Source organism: Oncorhynchus clarkii, chromosome 15 (genome assembly GCF_045791955.1).
Source record: "Oncorhynchus clarkii lewisi isolate Uvic-CL-2024 chromosome 15, UVic_Ocla_1.0, whole genome shotgun sequence".
NCBI lineage: Eukaryota > Metazoa > Chordata > Actinopteri > Salmoniformes > Salmonidae > Oncorhynchus > Oncorhynchus clarkii.
The window spans coordinates 11,000,157-11,028,022 of record NC_092161.1 but is presented as its reverse complement, the minus strand read 5'-3'; the positions used below and the strand labels follow the sequence as shown (position 1 = coordinate 11,028,022).

At 47.9% G+C, this 27,866-nt stretch overlaps 1 protein-coding gene across 1 annotated transcript in view; it reads right to left on the bottom strand.

Moving 5' to 3' along the window:
* LOC139366903 (neuropilin and tolloid-like protein 1) overlaps positions 1 to 27,866 on the bottom strand; it is a 217,363-nt gene that overhangs the window by 26,393 nt on the left and 163,104 nt on the right. The window contains exon 7 of the mRNA XM_071104647.1: positions 16,764 to 16,992. Within this exon, the coding sequence (XP_070960748.1) occupies positions 16,764 to 16,992 (229 nt within the window). The remainder of the gene's footprint in view (positions 1 to 16,763; positions 16,993 to 27,866) is intronic.

Here is a 27,866-nt window from a genome sequence, read left to right as displayed (position 1 = left end):
ATTAAACCTCACTGCTGTCTGGTACAGAGGAGCCCATTAAACCACACTGTTGTCTGGTACAGAGGAGCCAATTAAACCTCACTGCTGTCTGGTACAGAGGAGCCCATTAAACCACACTGTTGTCTGGCACAGAGGAGCCAATTAAACCTCACTGCTGTCTGGTACAGAGGAGCCCATTAAACCACACTGTTGTCTGGTACAGAGGAGCCCATTAAACCACACTGTTGTCTGATAAAGAGGAGCCCATTAAACCACACTGTTGTCTGATAAAGAGGAGCCCATTAAACCACACTGTTGTCTGGTACAGAGGAGCCCATTAAACCACACTGTTGTCTGATAAAGAGGAGCCCATTAAACCACACTGTTGTCTGATAAAGAGGAGCCCATTAAACCACACTGTTGTCTGATAAAGAGGAGCCCATTAAACCTCACTGCTGTCTGATAAAGAGGAGCCCATTAAACCACACTGTTGTCTGATAAAGAGGAGCCCATTAAACCACACTGTTGTCTGATAAAGAGGAGCCCATTAAACCACACTGTTGTCTGATAAAGAGGAGCCCATTAAACCACACTGTTGTCTGATAAAGAGGAGCCCATTAAACCTCACTGCTGTCTGATAAAGAGGAGCCCATTAAACCACACTGTTGTCTGATAAAGAGGAGCCCATTAAACCACACTGCTGTCTGATAAAGAGGAGCCCATTAAACCTCACTGCTGTCTGATAAAGAGGAGCCCATTAAACCACACTGTTGTCTGATAAAGAGGAGCCCATTAAACCACACTGTTGTCTGATAAAGAGGAGCCCAATAAACCACACTGCTGTCTGATAAAGAGGAGCCCATTAAACCACACTGCTGTCTGATAAAGAGGAGCCCATTAAACCACTTAGAGGGTAGTGCGTACAGCCCAGTACATCACCGGGGCCAAACTTCCTGCCATCCAGCACCTCTATACCAGGCGGTGTCAGAGGAAGGCCCTAAAAATGTTCAAAGACTCCAGCCACCCAAGTCATAGACTGTTCTCTCTGCTACCGCACGGCAAGCGGTACCGGAGCACCAAGTCTAAGACCAATAGGCTCCTTAACAGCTTCAACCCCCAAGCCATGAGACTGCTGAACAGCTAATCAAATGGCTACCCAGACTATTTGCATTAACACCCCCCCTTTTACACTGCTGCTACTCTCTGTTTAATATCTATGCATAGTCACTTTAACTCTACATATTACCTCAATTACCTTGACTAACCGGTGCCCCTGCACATTGACTCTGTACCGGTACCCCCTGTATATAGTCTCCACATTGACTCTGTACCGGTACCCCCTGTATATAGCCTCCACATTGACTCTGTACCGGTACCCCCTGTATATAGCCTCCACATTGACTCTGTACCGGTACCCCCTGTATATAGTCTCCACATTGACTCTAAACCGGTACCCCCTGTATATAGCCTCCACAATGACTCTGTACCGGTACCCCCTGTATATAGCCTCCACATTGACTCTGTACCGGTACCCCCTGTATATAGCCTCCACATTGACTCTGTACCGACACCCCCTGTATAAAGCCTCCACATTGACTCTGTACCGGTACCCCCTGTATATAGCCTCCACATTGACTCTGTACCGGTACCCCCTGTATATAGCCTCCACATTGACTCTGTACCGGTACCCCCTGTATATAGTCTCCACATTGACTCTAAACCGGTACCCCCTGTATATAGCCTCCACAATGACTCTGTACCGGTACCCCCTGTATATAGCCTCCACATTGACTCTGTACCGGTACCCCCTGTATATAGCCTCCACATTGACTCTGTACCAACACCCCCTGTATATAGTCTCCACATTGACTCTGTACCGGTACCCCCTGTATATAGTCTCCACATTGACTCTGTACCGGTACCCCCTGTATATAGCCTCCACAATGACTCTGTACCGGTACCCCCTGTATATAGCCTCCACATTGACTCTGTACCGACACCCCCTGTATATAGCCTCCACAATGACTCTGTACCGGCACCCCCTGTATATAGCCTCCACATTGACTCTGTACCGGTACCCCCTGTATATAGCCTCCACAATGACTCTGTACCGGTACCCCCTGTATATAGCCTCCACATTGACTCTGTACCGGTACCCCCTGTATATACCCTCCACATTGACTCTGTACCGGTACCCCCTGTATATAGTCTCCACATTGACTCTGTACAGACACCCCCTGTATATAGCCTCCACAATGACTCTGTACCGGTACCCCCTGTATATAGTCTCCACATTGACTCTGTACCGACACCCCCTGTATATAGCCTCCACAATGACACTGTACCGGTACCCCCTGTATATAGCCTCCACATTGACTCTGTACCGGTACCCCCTGTATATACCCTCCACATTGACTCTGTACCGGTACCCCCTGTATATACCCTCCACATTGACTCTGTACCGGTACCCCCTGTATATAGTCTCCACATTGACTCTGTACCGACACCCCCTGTATATAGTCTCCACATTGACTCTGTACCGGTACACCCTGTATATAGCCTCCACAATGACTCTGTACCGGTACCCCCTGTATATAGCCTCCACATTGACTCTGTACCGGTACCCCCTGTATATAGCCTCCACATTGACTCTGTACCGGTACCCCCTGTATATAGCCTCCACATTGACTCTGTACCGGTACCCCTGAATATAGCCTCCACATTGACTCTGTACCGGTACCCCCTGTATATAGCCTCCACAATGACTCTGTACCGGTACTCCCTGTATATAGTCTCCACATTGACTCTGTACCGGTACCCCCTGTATATAGCCTCCACAATGACTCTGTACCGGTACCCCCTGTATATAGCCTCCACATTGACTCTGTACCGGTACCCCCTGTATATAGTCTCCACATTGACTCTGTACCGGTACCCCCTGTATATAGCCTCCACATTGACTCTGTACCGGTACCCCCTGTATATAGCCTCCACATTGACACTGTACCGGTACCCCCTGTATATAGCCTCCACATTGACTCTGTACCGGTACCCCCTGTATATAGCCTCCACATTGACACTGTACCGGTACCCCCTGTATATAGCCTCCACAATGACTCTGTACCGGTACCCCCTGTATATAGCCTCCACATTGACTCTGTACCAGTACTCCCTGTATATAGCCTCCACATTGACTCTGTACCGGTACCCCCTGTATATAGCCTCCACATTGACTCTGTACCAGTACCCCCTGTATATAGCCTCCACATTGACTCTGTACCGGTACCCCCTGTATATATAGCCTCCACAATGACTCTGTACCAGTACCCCCTGTATATAGCCTCCACATTGACTCTGTACCGGTACCCCCTGTATATAGCCTCCACATTGACTCTGTACCGGTACCCCCTGTATATAGTCTCCACATTGACTCTGTATCGGTACCCCCTGTATATAGCCTCCACATTGACTCTGTACCGGTACCCTCTGTATATAGTCTCCACATTGACTCTGTACCGGTACCCCCTGTATATAGTCTCCACATTGACTCTGTACCGGTACCCCCTGTATATAGCCTCCACATTGACTCTGTACCGGTACCCCCTGTATATAGCCTCCACATTGACTCTGTACCGGTACCCCCTGTATATAGCCTCCACATTGACTCTGTACCGGTACCCCCTGTATAAAGCCTCGTTATTGTTATTTTACTGCTGCTCTTTAATTATTTGTTACTTTTATTTTCTATGTTTTACTTACCTATATTTTACTTAACTTTTTTCTTAAAACCTCTTAAAAACCATTGTTGGTTAAGGGCTTGTAAGTAAACATTTCACTGTATTGTCTACACCCGTTGTATTCGGCTCATGTGACAAATACAATTTGATTTGATTTGCTGTCTGATTTGCTGTTGATTTGATTTGCTGTCGCTCTTCCTGAACACAGTACCAGTTCTAACCACCAAGGGGAGGGTTGTCCCTCTCTCTCTGTCTCGCTCTTCCTGAACACAGTACCAGTTCTAACCACCAAGAGGAGGGTTGTCCCTCTCTCTCTGTCTCGCTCTTCCTGAACACAGTACCAGTTCTAACCACCAAGGGGAGGGTTGTCCCTCTCTCTCTGTCTCGCTCTTCCTGAACACAGTACCAGTTCTTACCATCAAGGGGAGGGTTGTCCCTCTCTCTCTGTCTCGCACTTCCTGAACACAGTACCAGTTCTAACCACCAAGAGGAGGGTTGTCCCTCTCTCTCTGTCTCGCTCTTCCTGAACACAGTACCAGTTCTAACCACCAAGGGGAGGGTTGTCCCTCTCTCTCTGTCTTGCTCTTCCTGAACACAGTACCAGTTCTAACCACCAAGGGGAGGGTTGTCCCTCTCTCTCTGTCTCGCTCTTCCTGAACACATTACCCGTTCTTACCATCAAGGGGAGGGTTGTCCCTCTCTGTCTGTCTCGCTCTTCCTGAACACAGTACCAGTTCTTACCACCAAGGGGAGGGTTGTCCCTCTCTCTCTGTCTCGCTCTTCCTGAACACAGTACCAGTTCTTACCACCAAGGGGAGGGTTGTCCCTCTCTCTCTGTCTTGCTCTTCCTGAACACAGTACCAGTTCTTACCACCAAGGGGAGGGTTGTCCCTCTCTCTCTGTCTCGCTCTTCCTGAACACAGTACCAGTTCTTACCAACAAGGGGAGGGTTGTCCCTCTCTCTCTGTCTCGCTCTTCCTGAACACAGTACCAGTTCTTACCACCAAGGGGAGGGCTGTCCCTCCCCTTCCCATCACTACACAGAGACACAGATGACCTTATGAAGAGGTAAATCCAAACTCATCTGCAGCCAATCACTCGCAGGCCACCAGTTGGAGAACCCTGGTTAGGACGTTGCAGAGAGGTTGTGAACGCAGCTGTAAACTCTAAGGATCTGACTGGGTATCTGACTGGGTATCTGACTGGGTTTCTGACTGGGTTTCTGACTGGGTATCTGACTGGGTATCTGACTGGGTATCTGACTGGGTTTCTGACTGGGTTTCTGACTCAGTATTTGACTGGGTTTCTGACTGGGTATCTGACTGGGTATCTGACTCAGTATCTGACTGGGTTTCTGACTCGGTATCTGACTGGGTTTCTGACTGGGTATCTGACTAAGTATCTGAATGGGTTTCTGACTGGGTTTCTGACTGGGTATCTGACTGGGTATCTGACTGGGTTTCTGACTGGGTATCTGACTGGGTTTCTGACTCGGTATCTGACTGGGTTTCTGACTTGGTTTCTGACTGGGTATCTGACTCAGTATCTGACTGGGTTTCTGACTGGGTATCTGACTCAGTATCTGACTGCGTTTCTGACTGGGTATCTGACTGGGTATCTGACTGGGTTTCTGACTGGGTTTCTGACTGGGTATCTGACTGGGTATCTGACTCAGTATCTGACTGGGTTTCTGACTCGGTATCTGACTCGGTATCTGACTGGGTATCTGACTCAGTATCTGACTGGGTTTCTGACTTGGTATCTGACTGGGTTTCTGACTGGGTTTCTGACTCAGTATCTGACTGGGTATCTGACTGGGTATCTGACTGGGTATCTGACTGGGTCTCTGACTGGGTTTCTGACTGGGTATCTGACTGGGTATCTGACTGGGTATCTGACTGGGTTTCTGACTCGGTATCTGACTGGGTTTCTGACTGGGTATCTGACTGGGTATCTGACTCAGTATCTGACTGGGTTTCTGACTGGGTATCTGACTGGGCTTCTGACTGGGTATCTGACTCAGTATCTGACTGGGTTTCTGACTCAGTATCTGACTGGGTATCTGACTAGGTATCTGACTGGGTTTCTCACTTTGTATCTGACTGGGTATCTGACTCGGTATCTGACTAGGTATCTGACTGGGTATCTGACTGTGTATCTGACTGGGTATCTGACTAGGTATCTGACTGGGTTTCTGACTCAGTATCTGACTGGGTATCTGACTGGGTATCTGACTGGGTTTCTGACTGGGTTTCTGACTCGGTATCTGACTGGGTATCTGACTAGGTATCTGACTGGTTATCTGACTGGGTATCTGACAGGGTATCTGACTGGGTATCTGACTAGGTATCTGACTGGGTATCTGACTGGGTATCTGACTGGGTATCTGACTAGGTATCTGACTGGGTTTCTGACTCAGTATCTGACTGGGTATCTGACTGGGTATCTGACTGGGTTTCTGACTGGGTTTCTGACTCGGTATCTGACTGGGTATCTGACTAGGTATCTGACTGGTTATCTGACTGGGTATCTGACTGGGTATCTGACTGGGTTTCTGACTGGGTATCTGACTGGGTATCTGACTGGGTTTCTGACTGGGTTTCTGACTCAGTATTTGACTGGGTTTCTGACTGGGTATCTGACTGGGTATCTGACTCAGTATCTGACTGGGTTTCTGACTGGGTATCTGACTGGGTTTCTGACTGGGTATCTGACTCAGTATCTGACTGGGTTTCTGACTGGGTTTCTGACTGGGTATCTGACTGGGTATCTGACTGGGGATCTTACTGGGTTTCTGACTGGGTATCTGACTGGGTATCTGACTCAGTATCTGACTGGGTTTCTGACTGGGTTTCTGACTCAGTATCTGACTGGGTTTCTGACTGGGTATCTGACTGGGTATCTGACTGGGTTTCTGACTCGGTATCTGACTGGGTTTCTGATTGGGTTTCTTACTCAGTATCTGACTGGGTATCTGACTGGGTATCTGACTGGGTTTCTGACTCGGTATCTGACTGGGTATCTTACTCAGTATCTGACTGGGTTTCTGACTGGGTATCTGACTCAGTATCTGACTGCGTTTCTGACTGGGTTTCTGACTAGGTATCTGACTGGGTATCTGACTGGGTTTCTGACTGGGTTTCTGACTGGGTATCTGATTGGGTATCTGACTGGGTTTCTGACTCGGTATCTGACTGGGTTTCTGACTGGGTATCTGACTCAGTATCTGACTGGGTTTCTGACTTGGTATCTGACTGGGTTTCTGACTGGGTTTCTGACTCAGTATCTGACTGGGTATCTGACTGGGTATCTGACTGGGTATCTGACTGGGTTTCTGACTGGGTATTTGACTGGGTATCTGACTGGGTATCTGACTGGGTTTCTGACTCGGTATCTGACTGGGTTTCTGACTGGGTATCTGACTGGGTATCTGACTCAGTATCTGACTGGGTTTCTGACTGGGTATCTGACTGGGTTTCTGACTGGGTATCTGACTGGGTTTCTAACTCAGTATCTGACTGGGTATCTGACTCGGTATCTGACTAGGTATCTGACTGGGTATCTGACTGGGTATCTGATTGGGTATCTGACTAGGTATCTGACTGGGTTTCTGACTCAGTATCTGACTGGGTATCTGACTGGGTATCTGACTGGGTTTCTGACTCGGTATCTGACTGGGTATCTGACTCGGTATCTGACTAGGTATCTGACTGGGTATCTGACTGGGTATCTGACTGGGTATCTGACTAGGTATCTGACTGGGTTTCTGACTCAGTATCTGACTGGGTATCTGACTGGGTATCTGACTGGGTTTCTGACTGGGTTTCTGACTCGGTATCTGACTGGGTATCTGACTAGGTATCTGACTGGTTATCTGACTGGGTATCTGACTGGGTATCTGACTGGGTATCTGACTAGGTATCTGACTGGGTATCTGACTGGGTATCTGACTGGGTATCTGACTAGGTATCTGACTGGGTTTCTGACTCAGTATCTGACTGGGTATCTGACTGGGTTTCTGACTGGTTATCTGACTGGGTATCTGACTGGGTATCTGACTGGGTTTCTGACTGGGTATCTGACTGGGTATCTGACTGGGTATCTGACTGGGTTTCTGACTGGTTTTCTGACTCAGTATTTGACTGGGTTTCTGACTGGGTATCTGACTGGGTATCTGACTCAGTATCTGACTGGGTTTCTGACTCGGTATCTGACTGGGTTTCTGACTGGGTATCTGACTCAGTATCTGACTGGGTTTCTGACTGGGTTTCTGACTGGGTATCTGACTGGGTATCTGACTGGGGATCTTACTGGGTTTCTGACTGGGTATCTGACTGGGTATCTGACTCAGTATCTGACTGGGTTTCTGACTGGGTTTCTGACTCAGTATCTGACTGGGTATCTGACAGGGTATCTGACTGGGTATCTGACTAGGTATCTGACTGGGTATCTGACTGGGTATCTGACTAGGTATCTGACTGGGTATCTGACTGGGTATCTGACTGGGTATCTGACTAGGTATCTGACTGGGTTTCTGACTCAGTATCTGACTGGGTATCTGACTGGGTATCTGACTGGGTTTCTGACTGGGTTTCTGACTCGGTATCTGACTGGGTATCTGACTAGGTATCTGACTGGTTATCTGACTGGGTATCTGACTGGGTATCTGACTGGGTTTCTGACTGGGTATCTGACTGGGTATCTGACTGGGTTTCTGACTGGGTTTCTGACTCAGTATTTGACTGGGTTTCTGACTGGGTATCTGACTGGGTATCTGACTCAGTATCTGACTGGGTTTCTGACTGGGTATCTGACTGGGTTTCTGACTGGGTATCTGACTCAGTATCTGACTGGGTTTCTGACTGGGTTTCTGACTCAGTATCTGACTGGGTTTCTGACTGGGTATCTGACTGGGTATCTGACTGGGTTTCTGACTCGGTATCTGACTGGGTTTCTGATTGGGTTTCTTACTCAGTATCTGACTGGGTATCTGACTTGGTATCTGACTGGGTTTCTGACTCGGTATCTGACTGGGTATCTTACTCAGTATCTGACTGGGTTTCTGACTGGGTATCTGACTCAGTATCTGACTGCGTTTCTGACTGGGTTTCTGACTGGGTATCTGACTGGGTATCTGACTGGGTTTCTGACTGGGTTTCTGACTGGGTAACTGATTGGGTATCTGACTGGGTTTCTGACTCGGTATCTGACTGGGTTTCTGACTGGGTATCTGACTCAGTATCTGACTGGGTTTCTGACTTGGTATCTGACTGGGTTTCTGACTGGGTTTCTGACTCAGTATCTGACTGGGTATCTGACTGGGTATCTGACTGGGTTTCTGACTGGGTGTCTGACTGGGTATCTGACTGGGTATCTGACTGGGTTTCTGACTCGGTATCTGACTGGGTTTCTGACTGGGTATCTGACTGGGTATCTGACTCAGTATCTGACTGGGTTTCTGACTGGGTATCTGACTGGGTTTCTGACTGGGTATCTGACTGGGTTTCTGACTCAGTATCTGACTGGGTATCTGACTCGGTATCTGACTAGGTATCTGACTGGGTATCTGACTGGGTATCTGATTGGGTATCTGACTAGGTATCTGACTGGGTTTCTGACTCAGTATCTGACTGGGTATCTGACTGGGTATCTGACTGGGTTTCTGACTCGGTATCTGACTGGGTATCTGACTCGGTATCTGACTAGGTATCTGACTGGGTATCTGACTGGGTATCTGACTGGGTATCTGACTAGGTATCTGACTGGGTTTCTGACTCAGTATCTGACTGGGTATCTGACTGGGTATCTGACTGGGTTTCTGACTGGGTTTCTGACTCGGTATCTGACTGGGTTTCTGACTGGGTATCTGACTCAGTATCTGACTGGGTTTCTGACTGGGTTTCTGAATGGGTATCTGACTGGGTATCTGACTGGGGATCTTACTGGGTTTCTGACTGGGTATCTGACTGGGTATCTGACTCAGTATCTGACTGGGTTTCTGACTGGGTTTCTGACTCAGTATCTGACTGGGTATCTGACAGGGTATCTGACTGGGTATCTGACTAGGTATCTGACTGGGTATCTGACTGGGTATCTGACTAGGTATCTGACTGGGTATCTGACTGGGTATCTGACTGGGTATCTGACTAGGTATCTGACTGGGTTTCTGACTCAGTATCTGACTGGGTATCTGACTGGGTATCTGACTGGGTTTCTGACTGGGTTTCTGACTCGGTATCTGACTGGGTATCTGACTAGGTATCTGACTGGTTATCTGACTGGGTATCTGACTGGGTATCTGACTGGGTTTCTGACTGGGTATCTGACTGGGTATCTGACTGGGTTTCTGACTGGGTTTCTGACTCAGTATTTGACTGGGTTTCTGACTGGGTATCTGACTGGGTATCTGACTCAGTATCTGACTGGGTTTCTGACTGGGTATCTGAATGGGTTTCTGACTGGGTATCTGACTCAGTATCTGACTGGGTTTCTGACTGGGTTTCTGACTGGGTATCTGACTGGGTATCTGACTGGGGATCTTACTGGGTTTCTGACTGGGTATCTGACTGGGTATCTGACTCAGTATCTGACTGGGTTTCTGACTGGGTTTCTGACTCAGTATCTGACTGGGTTTCTGACTGGGTATCTGACTGGGTATCTGACTGGGTTTCTGACTCGGTATCTGACTGGGTTTCTGATTGGGTTTCTTACTCAGTATCTGACTGGGTATCTGACTGGGTATCTGACTGGGTTTCTGACTCGGTATCTGACTGGGTATCTTACTCAGTATCTGACTGGGTTTCTGACTGGGTATCTGACTCAGTATCTGACTGCGTTTCTGACTGGGTTTCTGACTGGGTATCTGACTGGGTATCTGACTGGGTTTCTGACTGGGTTTCTGACTGGGTATCTGATTGGGTATCTGACTGGGTTTCTGACTCGGTATCTGACTGGGTTTCTGACTGGGTATCTGACTCAGTATCTGACTGGGTTTCTGACTTGGTATCTGACTGGGTTTCTGACTGGGTTTCTGACTCAGTATCTGACTGGGTATCTGACTGGGTATCTGACTGGGTTTCTGACTGGGTATCTGACTGGGTATCTGACTGGGTATCTGACTGGGTTTCTGACTCGGTATCTGACTGGGTTTCTGACTGGGTATCTGACTGGGTATCTGACTCAGTATCTGACTGGGTTTCTGACTGGGTATCTGACTGGGTTTCTGACTGGGTATCTGACTGGGTTTCTGACTCAGTATCTGACTGGGTATCTGACTCGGTATCTGACTAGGTATCTGACTGGGTATCTGACTGGGTATCTGACTAGGTATCTGACTGGGTTTCTGACTCAGTATCTGACTGGGTATCTGACTGGGTATCTGACTGGGTTTCTGACTCGGTATCTGACTGGGTATCTGACTCGGTATCTGACTAGGTATCTGACTGGGTATCTGACTGGGTATCTGACTGGGTATCTGACTAGGTATCTGACTGGGTTTCTGACTCAGTATCTGACTGGGTATCTGACTGGGTATCTGACTGGGTTTCTGACTGGGTTTCTGACTCGGTATCTGACTGGGTATCTGACTAGGTATCTGACTGGTTATCTGACTGGGTATCTGACTGGGTATCTGACTGGGTATCTGACTAGGTATCTGACTGGGTATCTGACTGGGTATCTGACTGGGTATCTGACTAGGTATCTGACTGGGTATCTGACTGGGTTTCTGACTGGTTATCTGACTGGGTATCTGACTGGGTATCTGACTGGGTTTCTGACTGGGTATCTGACTGGGTATCTGAATGGGTATCTGACTGGGTTTCTGACTGGGTTTCTGACTCAGTATTTGACTGGGTTTCTGACTGGGTATCTGACTGGGTATCTGACTCAGTATCTGACTGGGTTTCTGACTCGGTATCTGACTGGGTTTCTGACTGGGTATCTGACTCAGTATCTGACTGGGTTTCTGACTGGGTTTCTGACTGGGTATCTGACTGGGTATCTGACTGGGGATCTTACTGGGTTTCTGACTGGGTTTCTGATTGGGTTTCTTACTCAGTATCTGACTGGGTATCTGACTGGGTTTCTGACTCGGTATCTGACTGGGTATCTGACTCAGTATCTGACTGGGTTTCTGACTGGGTATCTGACTGGGTTTCTGACTGCGTTTCTGACTGGGTTTCTGACTGGGTATCTGACTGGGTATCTGACTGGGTTTCTGACTGGGTTTATGACTGGGTATCTGACTGGGTATCTGACTGGGTTTCTGACTCGGTATCTGACTGGGTTTCTGACTGGGTATCTGACTCAGTATCTGACTGGGTTTCTGAATTGGTATCTGACTGGGTATCTGACTGGGTTTCTGACTCAGTATCTGACTGGGTATCTGACTGGGTATCTGACTGGGTATCTGACTGGGTTTCTGACTGGGTATCTGACTGGGTATCTGATTGGGTTTCTGACTCGGTATCTGACTGGGTTTCTGACTGGGTATCTGACTGGGTATCTGACTGGGTTTCTGACTGGGTATCTGACTGGGTTTCTGACTGGGTTTCTGACTGGGTTTCTGACTCGGTATCTGACTGGGTATCTGACTCGGTATCTGACTAGGTATCTGACTGGGTATCTGACTGGGTATCTGACTGGGTATCTGACTAGGTATCTGACTGGATTTCTGACTCAGTATCTGACTGGGTATCTGACTGGGTATCTGACTGGGTTTCTGACTCGGTATCTGACTGGGTATCTGACTCGGTATCTGACTAGGTATCTGAATGGGTATCTGACTGGGTATCTGACTGGGTATCTGACTAGGTATCTGACTGGTTATCTGACTGGGTATCTGACTGGGTATCTGACTGGGTATCTGACTAGGTATCTGACTGGGTATCTGACTGGGTATCTGACTGGGTATCTGACTAGGTATCTGACTGGGTTTCTGACTGGGTTTCTGACTGGGTTTCTGACTCAGTATTTGACTGGGTTTCTGACTGGGTATCTGACTGGGTATCTGACTCAGTATCTGACTGGGTTTCTGACTCAGTATCTGACTGGGTATCTGACTCAGTATCTGACTGGGTTTCTGACGCAGTATCTGACTGGGTTTCTGACTGGGTATCTGACTGGGTTTCTGACTCAGTATCTGACTGGGTATCTGATTGGGTATCTGACTGGGTTTCTGACTCGGTATCTGACTGGGTTTCTGACTGGGTATCTGACTCAGTATCTGACTGGGTTTCTGACTGGGTTTCTGACTGGGTATCTGACTGGGTATCTGACTGGGGATCTTACTGGGTTTCTGACTGGGTATCTGACTGGGTATCTGACTCAGTATCTGACTGGGTTTCTGACTGGGTTTCTGACTCAGTATCTGACTGGGTTTCTGACTGGGTATCTGACTGGGTATCTGACTGGGTTTCTGACTCTGTATCTGACTGGGTTTCTGATTGGGTTTCTTACTCAGTATCTGACTGGGTATCTGACTGGGTATCTGACTGGGTTTCTGACTCGGTATCTGACTGGGTATCTGACTCAGTATCTGACTGGGTTTCTGACTGGGTATCTGACTGGGTTTCTGACTGCGTTTCTGACTGGGTTTCTGACTGGGTATCTGACTGGGTATCTGACTGGGTTTCTGACTGGGTTTATGACTGGGTATCTGACTGGGTATCTGACTGGATTTCTGACTCGGTATCTGACTGGGTTTCTGACTGGGTATCTGACTCAGTATCTGACTGGGTTTCTGAATTGGTATCTGACTGGGTATCTGACTGGGTTTCTGACTCAGTATCTGACTGGGTATCTGACTGGGTATCTGACTGGGTTTCTGACTGGGTATCTGACTGGGTTTCTGACTCGGTATCTGACTGGGTTTCTGACTGGGTATCTGACTGGGTATCTGACTCAGTATCTGACTGGGTTTCTGACTGGGTATCTGACTGGGTTTCTGACTGGGTATCTGACTGGGTTTCTGACTCGGTATCTGACTGGGTATCTGACTCGGTATCTGACTAGGTATCTGACTGGGTATCTGACTGGGTATCTGACTGGGTATCTGACTAGGTATCTGACTGGATTTCTGACTCAGTATCTGACTGGGTATCTGACTGGGTATCTGACTGGGTTTCTGACTCGGTATCTGACTGGGTATCTGACTCGGTATCTGACTAGGTATCTGAATGGGTATCTGACTGGGTATCTGACTGGGTATCTGACTAGGTATCTGACTAGGTTTCTGACTCAGTATCTGACTGGGTATCTGACTGGGTTTCTGACTGGGTTTCTGACTCGGTATCTGACTGGGTATCTGACTAGGTATCTGACTGGTTATCTGACTGGGTATCTGACTGGGTATCTGACTGGGTATCTGACTAGGTATCTGACTGGGTATCTGACTGGGTATCTGACTGAGTATCTGACTAGGTATCTGACTGGGTTTCTGACTCAGTATCTGACTGGGTATCTGACTGGGTTTCTGACTCAGTATCTGACTGGGTTTCTGACTGGGTATCTGACTGGGTATCTGACTAGGTATCTGACTGGGTATCTGACTGGGTATCTGACTGGGTATCTGACTAGGTATCTGACTGGGTATCTGACTGGGTATCTGACTGGGTTTCTGACTGGGTATCTGACTGGGTATCTGACTGGGTTTCTGACTCGGTATCTGACTGGGTATCTGACTGGGTTTCTGACTGGGTTTCTGACTGGGTATCTGACTGGGTATCTGACTGGGTTTCTGATTGGGTATCTGACTGGGTATCTGACTGGGTTTCTGACTGGGTATCTGACTGGGTATCTGACTAGGTATCTGACTGGGTATCTGACTGGGTATCTGACTGGGTATCTGAATGGGTATCTGACTAGGTATCTGACTGGGTATCTGACTGGGTATCTGACTAGGTATCTGACTGGGTATCTGACTGGGTTTCTGACTGGGTATCTGACTGGGTATCTGACTGGGTTTCTGACTGGGTATCTGACTGGGTATCTGACTGGGTTTCTGACTGGGTTTCTGACTGGGTATCTGACTGGGTTTCTGACTGGGTATCTGACTCGGTATCTGCTGAGACACTGTTAGTGTTTCAAGGCTATTAAACAGTGACTTTTGTCTTTAGTCTACAGGGTGTAGCTGAGGGTCAGCTGAAGAGAGATGTGGTATACCTGCATATTGCCTGGTTCTACCTGCATGTTTACATAGTGTTGATGGTGTTGCTCTGTGGTTCTGAACGCAGCTCTAGCAGACGGACCTGCTGGGTATCGGTTGAGTGACTTAGGCATCAGTGTTACCAGGGCAACGGCACAGCCTGGCTTCATTCAGGGGATAGGCCTCAAAAAGTGGGAACAACTGCACTGCCTATTCACACACACACACACACACACACACACACACACACACACACACACACACACACACACACACACACACACACACACACACACACACACACACCGATCTAACACTTTTGTAGCTTATGTAGATCTGTGTGTGTGTGTGTGTGTGTGTGTGTGTGTGTGTGTGTGTGTGTGTGTGTTATGAAACTTCTCAAGCAGCATTAAGAGACAATACTCTCCCTAATAGAATGCTCCCTCTCCAGAGCTGTTTAAACACTCGTAAAGCCACATGAGATAGTTAGACTGCACCTCTGCAGTCTGTCCTCAGCGGTTTGGCCCAAGCCCATTCCCTCGGGAGCTAACTCTACAGTCAATGAACACACACACACACATACTATCTGAGAGAAAGGAGAGTGGAGGGAGAGAGGAGGTGTGGAGGAAGAGGGAGAGTGAAGAGAGAGAGTAGAGAGAGAGAAGACAAATGAAAGGAAGAGAGAAAGAGAAAGAGAGAGTGAGAGAAAGGAGGTGTGGAGGAAGAGGCAGAGTGAAGAGAGAGAGGAGAGAGAGAGAAGACAAAGAGAGAAAGGGAGAGAGAGGAGGGGTGTGTCATGTTTACTCCCTCTCCCCCTCTCCGGCGCTCGACGTCACCAGCACCACACCTGCCAGCATCGTTAAGTGCACCTGCACCTCATGACACTCACCTGGACGCATCACTTCTAGGATGACCTCCCCTGTATCTGTCTGTCCCTTCGGTTCTGTCCCCAGGCACTATTACTTGTGTTTTTCATGTCCAGACACTACTCTTGTTTTGTATTGTTCCATGTTTATTGTATTATTAAATTGCTTCTTGACTCCCAGCGTCTGTGTTACAGGGTGGAGTGAGAAAGAGGGAAGAGAGAAGACCATTCCCTCGTGGGCTAACTCTACAGTCAATGAACCCATACATTTAAACTAACTAACTAAACTTAAACCCTTGAATGAGTAGGCGTTCTAAAACTTTTGACCAGTAGTGTAACATGATTCTAACAGTTGTTCCAGCTCATACCAACCAATCAACCATTCAAGAGGATATGAACACAATCAACTGAAGTGTTACAAAATCAGCAAAGCAGATTACAGTTATGCACATCTCTCTCTCTCTCTCTCCCTCTCTCCCTCCCTCGCTCCCTCTATATATATATATATATAATTACTTAAAAATCATACAATGTGATTTTCTGGATTTTTGTTTTAGATTCCGTCTCTCACAGTTGAAGTGTACCTATGATAAAAATTACAGACCTCTACATGCTTTGTAAGTAGGAAAACATGCAAAATCGGCAGTGTATCAAATACTTCTCCCCACTGTGTATATATATATATATATATATATATATATATATGTACATATACGCTCCTGTTTTTATTTAATGACCGCCACTACGTGGGTTGTTTTAGGGTCTGTTTAACACTGCAGACATGGGTTTAGGGGGTCACGCTATGAGTGTTAGGGGGCGTTCATGTACCCTATCCATACATTAATGTAGGTTATCCCCACTAGATTGTTAATTTTCCAGTAAATGTCTTGACTGCATAGCTTTTCCATTGACACAACATACATAGCCAATGTATCATGATGACTGGTCTGGTAACACGTATCTGTGTATTTCCAGTCAGCCCATACACTGCCAGGATATGAGTGAATGTGTATGTGCACATCACCAACAGTCTTACGTTCTTGAAAGGTGGTGAAGAGTATCCTGAAGTGGCTCCTTCTGCTGCCCTGGTCAGCCCACATCCTGATCACCCCCGTGGTGGACACCAGCATCACGTCGTTGGCCACTGTAGAGCAGAACTTGTTCTTCAGGTCCTCCACGGAGGCACTGCCGTCGTACACCGCCACAAAGTTACGCTTACACTCATTACTGTTCTGCATCTCATAGTCCAGGAAACGCAGGTAGATCTGGGGGTGGAGGGAGAGAGGAGGGTGGAGGGAGAGGGAAAAGAGAGGAGAGAGAGAGAGAGGGTGGAGGGAGAGAGGAGAGGTGTCAGGAGAGAGAGAGAGAGGGTGGAGGTTGGGGGAAGAGAAGAGGGTGGAGGGAGAGAGGAGGGGTGTCAGGAGAGAGAGAGAAGGGGTGGAGGGAGAGGAAAAGAGAGGAGGGTGGAGGTTGGAGGGAGAGGGAAAAGAGAGGAGAGAGAGAGGGTGGAGGGAGAGAGGAGAGGTGTCAGGAGAGAGAGAGAGAGAGAGAGGGTGAAGGGTTAGGAAAAAGAGAGTAGGGTTGAGGGAGAGGAAAGAGAGGAGGGTGGAGGAAGAGGGAGAGTGAAGAGAGGAGAGAGAGAGAAGACAAATGGAAGGAAGAGAGAGATAGAGAGAGGAGTGTTGAGGTAGAGGAAAAAGAGGAGGGTGGAGGGAGAGTAAAAAGAAAGGAGGGGTGGAGGGAGAGGAAAGAGAGGAGGGTGGAGGTTGAGGGAAGAGAAGAGGGTGGAGGGAGAGAGGAGGGGTGTCAGGAGAGGAAAAGAGAGGAGGGTGGAGGTTGGAGGGAGAGGAGGGGTGGAGGGAGAGGGAAGAGAGAGGAGGTGGAGGAATAGGAAAAATAGAGGAGGGTGGAGGGAGAGGAGGGGTGGAGGGAGAGGGAAGAGAGAGGAGGGTGGAGAGTGAGGGAAGAGATGAGGGTGGAGGGAGAGGAGGGGTGGAGGGAGAGAGAAGGGGTGGAGGGAGAGGGAAGAGAGGCGGGTGGAAGGAGAGAGAGAGACTATTTGCACATCATTACAACACTAATATGATACTCGAAATGTCTTTACAATCACAAAAATGTCTAAATAATAATGTCTACAGTTCATTTTATTCTTTATTTCCCTTTTGTTTATTATCTATTTCACTTGCTTTGGAAATGTAAACATATTTTTCCCATGCTAATAAATCCCTTCAATTGAATTGAAATTTAATTGAGAGAGAGAGAAGGGGTGGAGGGCGAGTGAGAGAGGAGAGGTGGAGAGAGAGTGAGAGAGGAGAGGTGGAGAGAGAGGGAGAGAGAAAGTGTGGAGGGAGAGAGAAAACAAATGAAATGAAAAGAGAAAGAGCGCGAGAGAGAGAAAGACAGAGAGAAAGATTATTATATATATTATATATATTATCTACCTCACTTGCTTTGGCAATGTTAACACATGTTTCCCATGCCAATAAAGCCCCTTGAATTGAATTGAAAGAGAGACAGAGATAGGAGGGGTTGAGGGAGAAAGAAGGAAGAGAGACAGAGATAGGAGGGGTTGAGGGAGAAAGAAGGAAGAGAGACAGAGATAGGAGGGGTTGAGGGAGAAAGAAGGAAGAGAGAGAGAGAAGCGAAGTGGATGGGAATTGACAAGGAGACAAAGCATAAAGATAGAATCTAAGAGTAAGGAGGATGAGGGATAGAGATGTCAAAAGATATCGAGAAGGAGAAATGGGTAGAGGGAAAACAACGGGCAGGGAAAAATGGAAGAGAGAGATAAATGTTGAGTCATTCCTTCTTGCTGTATTCCTTTCAGTCGTCACATCCTCAGCAGTAAGGACAACGCCTTGCAATGACCGCAGTGTCCAATCAGATCATGATGAACTTCTTCAAACAGACTGAGAGGAGCTCTTAGGTTTGCACTCTCATTCATGTCTGTGCGTCTGCTAGATCAAACATGTGTCTTTACTGGACAAAACTTACAGTCATCACACACAGCACTACTGAGAGACCGGAGAAGTTGTAGATGAATCATTCAACGGTTCACTCGCTAGGTTTCATACAGTAAGACACATCCAAGTCTTCTTGTCTCTCTTAGAAGGACTGACCACTGACATTTGAGCCTCATCACAGAACTAGCACTGTAAGAAAGCAGTACACACACTTCTTACCTTCACACATCACAGCCAGACTGTTTGAAATATTAAACAATCAAAGTTTATTGGTCGTGGACACAGATTCGCAGAATCTCCGAAACTGCCGCCCTCCTGGGCTATTCACGCAGGACAATGTCTAGGCTGTGGCCGTAATGCCCCCTAAAAAAAGGGTGTGGCCATTGTGCCCTTGGGCTGAATATAATAATTCCCTTCAACCCGGCTGTCAATCTCTGTGCTGCGAAAGCAGCTCTCACTCATATCGCTTTCTCAGATATCTACATTCTTATTAGCCAATGCCCGTCATGTGATCGGGTTCTTCTCACAGGCATCGCAGCTCCGAAGTAGGCTACAACAGAAGACAGACACATCGGGGATGCGACGGCACGAGTCCTTATCGAATCCCCAGGCGCTTATTGAAGATGTTGGACGAACTGTCCATATTTACTTTGCTTTAACCTACAAGGTGAGTAGGCCTAACAAACAGCAAAAGCACTAGTTTATGTCAATCTACTATCACACATAGTACAAACCTTGATTTCATCTATTGGTCAGCTTTTCCTTCTGTATGATGAATTCAATATTCCAAACATACTCTGGGACAGTGGTTGGACATACTCTGGGACAGTGGTTGGACATACTCTGAGACAGTGGTTGGACATACTCTGGGACAGTGGTTGGACATACTCTGAGACAGTGGTTGGACATACTCTGAGACAGTGGTTGAACAACAGACACGGGCCTTTCTCATGCTGCAGGGTGGACAACAGACACAGGCCTTTCTCATGCTGCAGGGTGGACAACAGACACGTTCCTTCCTCTCCTATCTGAAGATACAGTACATCATGTATGACAACAGACACGTTCCTTCCTCTCCTATCTGAAGTAACAGTACATCATGTATGACAACAGACACGTTCCTTCCTCTCCTATCTGAAGTAACAGTACATCATGTATGCTAACAGACACGTTCCTTCCTCTCCTATCTGAAGTAACAGTACATCATGTATGTCAACAGACACGGTCCTTCCTCTCCTATCTGAAGTAACAGTACATCATGTATGCTAACAGACACGTTCCTTCCTCTCCTATCTGAAGTAACAGTACATCATGTATGTCAACAGACACGTTCCTTTCTCTCCTATCTGAAGATACAGTACATCATGTATGCCAACAGACACGGTCCTTCCTCTCCTATCTGAAGATACAGTACATCATGTATGTCAACAGACACTGATCTTCCAGTCTTTAGATATGAATAATGATCCTACGTTATATTTGTCAAAACATGACTGGTGTTTAGCCTACATTACATATACAAAATGAGTGGATTTGGCTATTTCAGCCACACCCGTTGCTGACAGGTGTATAAAATTGAGCACACAGCCGTGCATTCTCCATTACACAAACATTGGCAGTAGAATGTCATTACTGAAGAGCTCAGTGACTTTCAACGTGGCACCGTCATAGGATGCCACATTTCCAACAAGTTAGTTAGTCAACTTTCTGCTAGAGCTGCCCCCGGTCAACTGTATGTGCTGTTATTGTGAAGCCATGGCCACACAAGCTCACAGAATGGGATTGGTGAGTGCTGAAGAGCATATCGCGTAAGTTCCACGTTCCAAACTGCCTCTGGAAGCAACGTCAGCACAAAAAATGTTTGTCAGGAGCTTCATAAAATGGGTTTCCATGGACGAGCAGCTAAACACAAGTTTAAGATCACCATGCACAATGCCAAGCGTTGGCTGGAGTGATGTAAAGCTTGCCGCCATTGGACTCTGGAACAGTGGAAACGAATTCTCTGGAATGATGAATCACTCTTCCCCATCTGGCAGTCCGATGGACAAATCTGGGTTTGGCAGATGCCAGGAGAATGCTACCTGCCCCAATTGATAGTGCCGACTGTAAAGTTTGGTGGATGAGGGTTAATGGTCTGTAGCTGTTTTTCACGGTTCAGGCCCCTTAGTTCCAGTGAAGGGACATCTTAACGCTAGAGCATACAATGACATTCTAGACGACACTGTGCTACCAACTTCGTGGCAACAGTTTGGAGAAGGCCATTTCCTGTTTCAGCATGACAATGCCCCCAAGCACAAAGCAAGGTCCACACAGAAATGGTTTGTCGAGATCAGTGTGTCGAGATCAGAACTTGCCTGGACTGCACAGAGCCCTGAACTCAACCCCATTGAACACCCCTGGAATGAATTGGAATGCCGACTGCAAGCCAGGCCTAACCGCCAAACATCAGTGCTTGACCTCACTAATGCTCTTGTCGCTTAAGTCCCCGCAGCAATGTTCGAACATCTAGTGGAAAGCCTTCCCACGAGAGTGGAGGCTGTTATAGCAGAAATGTGGGTACTAACTCCATATTAATGCCCAAGATTTTGGAATGAAATGTTCGACCAGCAGGTGTCCACATACTTTTGGTCATGTAGTGTATGTAACTAAAAGTTTAATTAAAGTTTGGCTACATTTTAAGGCGCCTCCCTCATATCCGCATCGTCTGAACATGACAGGCTGTAGCCAATAGCTATCACCTACACCGTGACATGACAGGCTGTAGCCAATAGCTATCACCTACACCGTGACATGACAGGTTGTAGCCAATAGCTATCACCTACACTGTCACAAGACAAGCTGTAGCCAATTGCTATCACCTAGACCGTGACATGACAGGCTGTAGCCAATAGCTATCACCTACACTGTGACATGACAGGTTGTAGCCAATAGCTATCCCCTACACTGTGACATGACAGGTTGTAGCCAATGGCTATCACCTACACTGTGACATGACAGGTTGTAGCCAATAGCTATCCCCTACACTGTGACATGACAGGTTGTAGCCAATAGCTATCCCCTACACTGTGACATGACAGGTTGTAGCCAATAGCTATCACCTACGCTGTGACATGACAGGTTGTAAGCCAATAGCTATCACCTACACTATGACATGACAAGCTGTAGCCAATAGCTATCACCTACACCGTGACATGACAGGTTGTAGCCAATAGCTATCACCCACACTGTGACATGACAGGTTGTAGCCAATAGCTATCCCCTACACTGTGACATGACAGGTTGTAGCCAATAGCTATCACCTACACTATGACATGACAAGCTGTAGCCAATAGCTATCACCTACACCATGACATGACAAGCTGTAGCCAATAGCTATCACCTACACCATGACATGACAGGTTGTAGCCAATAGCTTCACCTACGCTGTGACATGACAGGTTGTAAGCCAATAGCTATCACCTACACTATGACATGACAAGCTGTAGCCAATAGCTATCACCTACACCGTGACATGACAGGTTGTAGCCAATAGCTATCACCTACACTGTGACATGACAGGTTGTAGCCAATAGCTATCCCCTACACTGTGACATGACAGGTTGTAGCCAATAGCTATCACCTACACTATGACATGACAAGCTGTAGCCAATAGCTATCACCTACACCATGACATGACAAGCTGTAGCCAATAGCTATCACCTACACCATGACATGACAGGTTGTAGCCAATAGCTATCACCTACGCTGTGACATGACAGGTTGTAGCCAATAGCTATCACCTACACCATGACATGACAGGTTGTAGCCAATAGCTATCACCTACACTGTGACATGGCAGGTTGTAGAGAATAGCTACCATCTACAATGTGACATAACAGGCTATAGCCAATAGCTATCACCTACACTGTGACATGGCAGGCTGTAGAGAATAGCTACCATCTACAATGTGACATAACAGGCTATAGCCAATAGCTATCCCCTACACTGTCACATGACAAGCTGTAGCCAATAGCTATCAACTACAAGTTGACATGTAGACTACTTATTTATGTACATTTGCAGTTGAAGTCAGAAGTTTACAGACACTTATGTTGGAGTCATTAAAATGTGTTTTCAACCACTCCACAAATGTCCTGTTAACAAACTATTGTTTTGGCAAGATACAATTGTTTACAGACAGATTATTTCACTTATAATTCACTGTATCACAATTCCAGTGGGTCAGAAGTTTACATACACTAAGTCGACTGTGCCTTTAAACAGCTTGGAAAATTCCAGAAAATTATGTATTGGCTTTAGGAGCTTCTGATAGGCTAATTTACATAATTCGAGTCAATTGGAGATGTACTTGTGGATGTATTTCAAGGCTTACCTTCAAACTCAGTGCCTCTTGATATCATGGGAAAATCAAAAGAAATCAGCCAAGACCTCAGAAAAAAAATTGTAGACCTCCACAAGTCTGGTTCATCCTTGGGAGCAATTTACAAAAGCCTGAAGGTACCACGTTCATCTGTACAAACAATAGTACGCAAGTATAAACACCATGGGACCACGCAGCCGTCATAACACTCAGGAAGGAGACACGTTCTGTCTCCTAGAGATGAAACTACTTTGGTGCGAAAAGTGCAAATCAATCCCGGAACAACAGCAAAGGACCTTGCGATGATGCTGGAGGAAACAGGTTCAAAAGTATCTATATCCACAGTAAAACAAGTTCTATTTCGACATAACCTGAAGGGCCGCTCAGCAAGGAAGAAGCCACTGCTGCAAAAAAAGCCAGACTACAGTTTGCAACTGGACATGGGGACAAAGATCGTACTTTTTGGAGAAATGCCCTCTGGTCTGATGAAACAAAATATAACTGTTTGGCCATAATGACCATCGTTATGTTAGGAGGAAAAACGGGGAGGCTTGCAAGCCAAAGAACACCATCCCAACCGTGAAGCACGGGGGTGGCAGCATCATTGTGTGGGGGTGCTTTGCTGCAGGAGGGACTGGTGCACTTCATAAAATAGATGGCTTCATGAGGTAGGAAAATGATGTGGATATATTGAAGCAACATCTCAAGACATCAGTCAGGAAGTTAACTTCTTATGGCCGGGGGGCAGTATTGAGTAGCTTGGATGAATAAGTTGCCCAAAGTAAACGGCCTGCTCCTCAGTCTCAGTTGCTAATATATGCATATTATTATTAGTATTGGATATAAAACACTCTAAAGTTTCCAAAACTGTCAAAATATTGTCTGTGAGTATAACAGAACTGATATTGCAGGCAAAACCCTGAGGAAAATCAAACCAGGAAGTGGCTTCTATTTTGAAAACTCCATGTTCCATAGACTGCCTTTGCTCCATTTAAAGGGATATTAACCAGATTCCTTTTCCTATCGCTTCCTCAAGGTGTCAACAGTCTTTAGACATAGTTTCAGGCTTTTATTTTGAAAAATTAGCGAAAAAGATAACATTGTGTCATTGTATGGCTGGGTACCAGCAGCGTTTTGTATGCGCAACAGAGTTTGGGCAGCCATTGCCTTTCCCTCTCCTACTGAAAAAGACAGTTGCGGTTGATATATTATCGATTATATATTTTAAAAACACCCTGAGGATTGATTATAATGTTTCTGTGGATATTACGGAAACTATTTGGAATTTGTCTGCGTTGTCGTGACCGCTCTTGTAACGGTTTTCTATATGAGAAGGAGAGTCGGACCAAAATGCAGCGTGTCGATTGCGATCCATGTTTTAATAAACAAACATAAAACACGAATCAATACAAACACTACAAAATAAAGAACGTAATGAACGTAACGAAAACCTAAACAGCCTATCTGGTGAAAACACATAGACAGGAACAATCACCCACAAACACACAGTGAAACCCAGGCTACCTAAATATGGTTCCCAATCAGAGACAATGACTAACACCTGCCTCTGATTGAGAACCATATCAGGCCAGACATAGAAATAGACAAACAAGACATCCAACATAGAATGCCCACCCAGTTCACGTCCTGACCAACACTAAAACAAGGAAAACACACACGAACGATGGTCAGAACGTGACAGTACCCCCCCTCCAAGGTGCGGAATCCGGACGCACAACTTAAACCTATAGGGGAGGGTGTAGGTGGGCATCTGTCCGCGGTGGCGGCTCTGGCGCTGGACGTGGACCCCACTCCATAATAGTCTTTGTCCACCTCCTTAGCGTCCCTAGATAGGTGACCCTCCTAAGAGACAGCTCGGGACAGAGAGGAAGCTCGGAACAGAAGGACAGCTCGGGACAGAGGTAGCTCGGGACTGATGGGTAGCTCAGCACTGAGAGGAAGCTCAGCACTGAGAGGAAGCTCAGGCAGGTGGTTGGATCCGGCAGATCCTGGCTGGCTGGCGGTTCTGGAAGATCCTGGCTGACTGGCGGATCCGGAAGATCCTGGCTGACTGGCGGATCCGGAAGAGTCTGGTCGACTGGCGGATCCGGAAGAGTCTGGTCGACTGGCGGATCCGGAAGAGTCTGGTCGACTGGCGGATCCGGAAGAGTCTGGTCGACTGGCGGATCCGGAAGAGTCTGGTCGACTGGCGGATCCGGAAGAGTCTGGTCGACTGGCGGATCCGGAAGAGTCTGGTCGACTGGCGGATCCGGAAGAGTCTGGTCGACTGGCGGATCCGGAAGAGTCTGGTCGACTGGCGGATCCGGAAGAGTCTGGTCGACTGGCAGATCCGGAAGAGTCTGGTCGACTGGCAGATCCGGAAGAGTCTGGTCGACTGGCAGATCCGGAAGAGTCTGGTCGACTGGCAGATCTGGAAGAGTCTGGTCGACTGGCAGATCTGGAAGAGTCTGGTCGACTGGCAGATCTGGAAGAGTCTGGTCGACTGGCAGATCTGGAAGAGTCTGGTCGACTGGCAGATCTGGAAGAGTCCGGTCGACTGGCAGATCTGGAAGAGTCCGGTCGACTGGCAGCTCTGGCTGCTCCATGCTGACAGGCTGCTCCTTGCTGACTGGCAGCTCTGGCTGCTCCATGCTGACTGGCTGCTCTGGCTGCTCCATGCTGACTGGCTGCTCCATGCTGACTGGCTGCTCTGGCTGCTCCATGCTGACTGGCGGCCCTGGCTGCTCCATGCTGACTGGCGGCCCTGGCTGCTCCATGCTGACTGGCGGCCCTGGCTGCTCCATGCCGACTGGCGGCCCTGGCTGCTCCATGCTGACTGGCTGCTCTGGCTGCTCCATGCTGCCTGGCTGTTCCATGCTGACTGGCGGCCCTGGCTGCTCCATGCTGACTGGCGGCCCTGGCTGCTCCATGCTGACTGGCGGCCCTGGCTGCTCCATGCTGACTGGCGGCTCTGGCTGCTCCATGCAGACTGGCAGCTCTGGCGGCTCCTTGCAGACTGGCAGCTCTGGCGGCTCCTTGCAAACTGGCAGCTTTGGCGGCATCCTGCAGACTGGCAGCTCTGGCGGCTCCTTGCAGACTGGCAGCTCCCTGCAGACTGGCAGCTCCTTGCAGACTGGCAGCTCTATGCAGACTGGCAGCTCTTTGCAGACTGGCAGCTCCTTGCAGACTGACAGCTCCTTGCAGACTGACAGCTCCTTGCAGACTGGCAGCTCCTTGCAGACTGGCAGTTCCGAACAGGCGGGAGACTCCGGCAGCGCTGTAGAGGCGGAAAGCGCTGACAGCGCTAAACAGGCGGGAGACTCCGACAGCGCTGAAGAGGAGGAAGGCTCTGGCAGCGCTGGACAGGCGAGGCGCACTGTAGGCCTGATGCGTGGTGCTGGCACTGGTGGTACTGGGCCAAGGACACGCACAGGAAGCCTGGTGCGGGGAGCTGCTACCGGAGGGCTGGGGTGTGGAGGTGGTACTGGAAAGACCGGACCGTGCAGGCGTACTGGAGCTCTTGAGCACCGAGCCTGCCCAACCTTACCTGGTTGAATGCTCACGGTCGCCCTGCCAGTGCGGCGAGGTGGAATAGCCCGCACTGGGCTATGCAGGCGAACCGGAGACACCGAGCGCAAGGCTGGTGCCATGTAAGCCGGCCCAAGGAGACGCACTGGGGACCAGCTGCGTAGAGCCGGCTTCATGGCATTAGGCTCGACGCTCAATCTAGCCCGGCCGACACGCGGAGCTGGAATATACCGCACCGGGCTATGCACCCGCACTGGAGACACCGTGCGCACCACTGCATAACACGGTGCCTGTCCGGTCTCTCTAGCCCCCCGGTAAGCACAGGGAGTTTGCGCAGGTCTCCTACCTGGCGTAGCCATACTCCCTGTTAAACCCCCCCCAATAAATTTGGGGCTGCCTCTCGGGCTTCCTTGCCAGCCGTGTTCCCTCATATCGCCGGCTCCTCTCTCCGGCTGCCTCTGCTCTCCTAAGTGCCTCCACCTGTTCCCATGGGAGGCGATCTCTTCCAGCCAGTATCTCCTCCCAAGTGTAACAGCCCTTGCCATCCAAAACGTCCTCCCATGTCCATTCCTCTTTACGCTGCTGTTGCTGCCTGTTGACACGCTGCTTGGTCCGTTGGTGGTGGGTGATTCTGTAACGGTTTTCTATATGAGAAGGAGAGTCGGACCAAAATGCAGCGTGTCGATTGCGATCCATGTTTTAATAAACAAACATAAAACACGAATCAATACAAACACTACAAAATAAAGAACGTAATGAACGTAACGAAAACCTAAACAGCCTATCTGGTGAAAACACATAGACAGGAACAATCACCCACAAACACACAGTGAAACCCAGGCTACCTAAATATGGTTCCCAATCAGAGACAATGACTAACACCTGCCTCTGATTGAGAACCATATCAGGCCAGACATAGAAATAGACAAACAAGACATCCAACATAGAATGCCCACCCAGTTCACGTCCTGACCAACACTAAAACAAGGAAAACACACACGAACGATGGTCAGAACGTGACAGCTCTTTCCTATGGATTTCTGAACATAATGCGCCAAACAAACTGAGGTATTTTGGATATAAAAATAATCTTTATGGAACAAAAGGAACATTTATTGTGTAACTGGGAGTCTCGTGAGTAAAAACATCCGAAAATCATCAAAGGTAAACGATTAATTTGATTGCTTTTCTGATTTCGTGACCAAGCTTCCTGATGCTAAGTGTACGTAATGTTTTGTAGTGAGATCGATAAACTTACACAAACGCTTGGATTTTCTTTTGCTGTAAA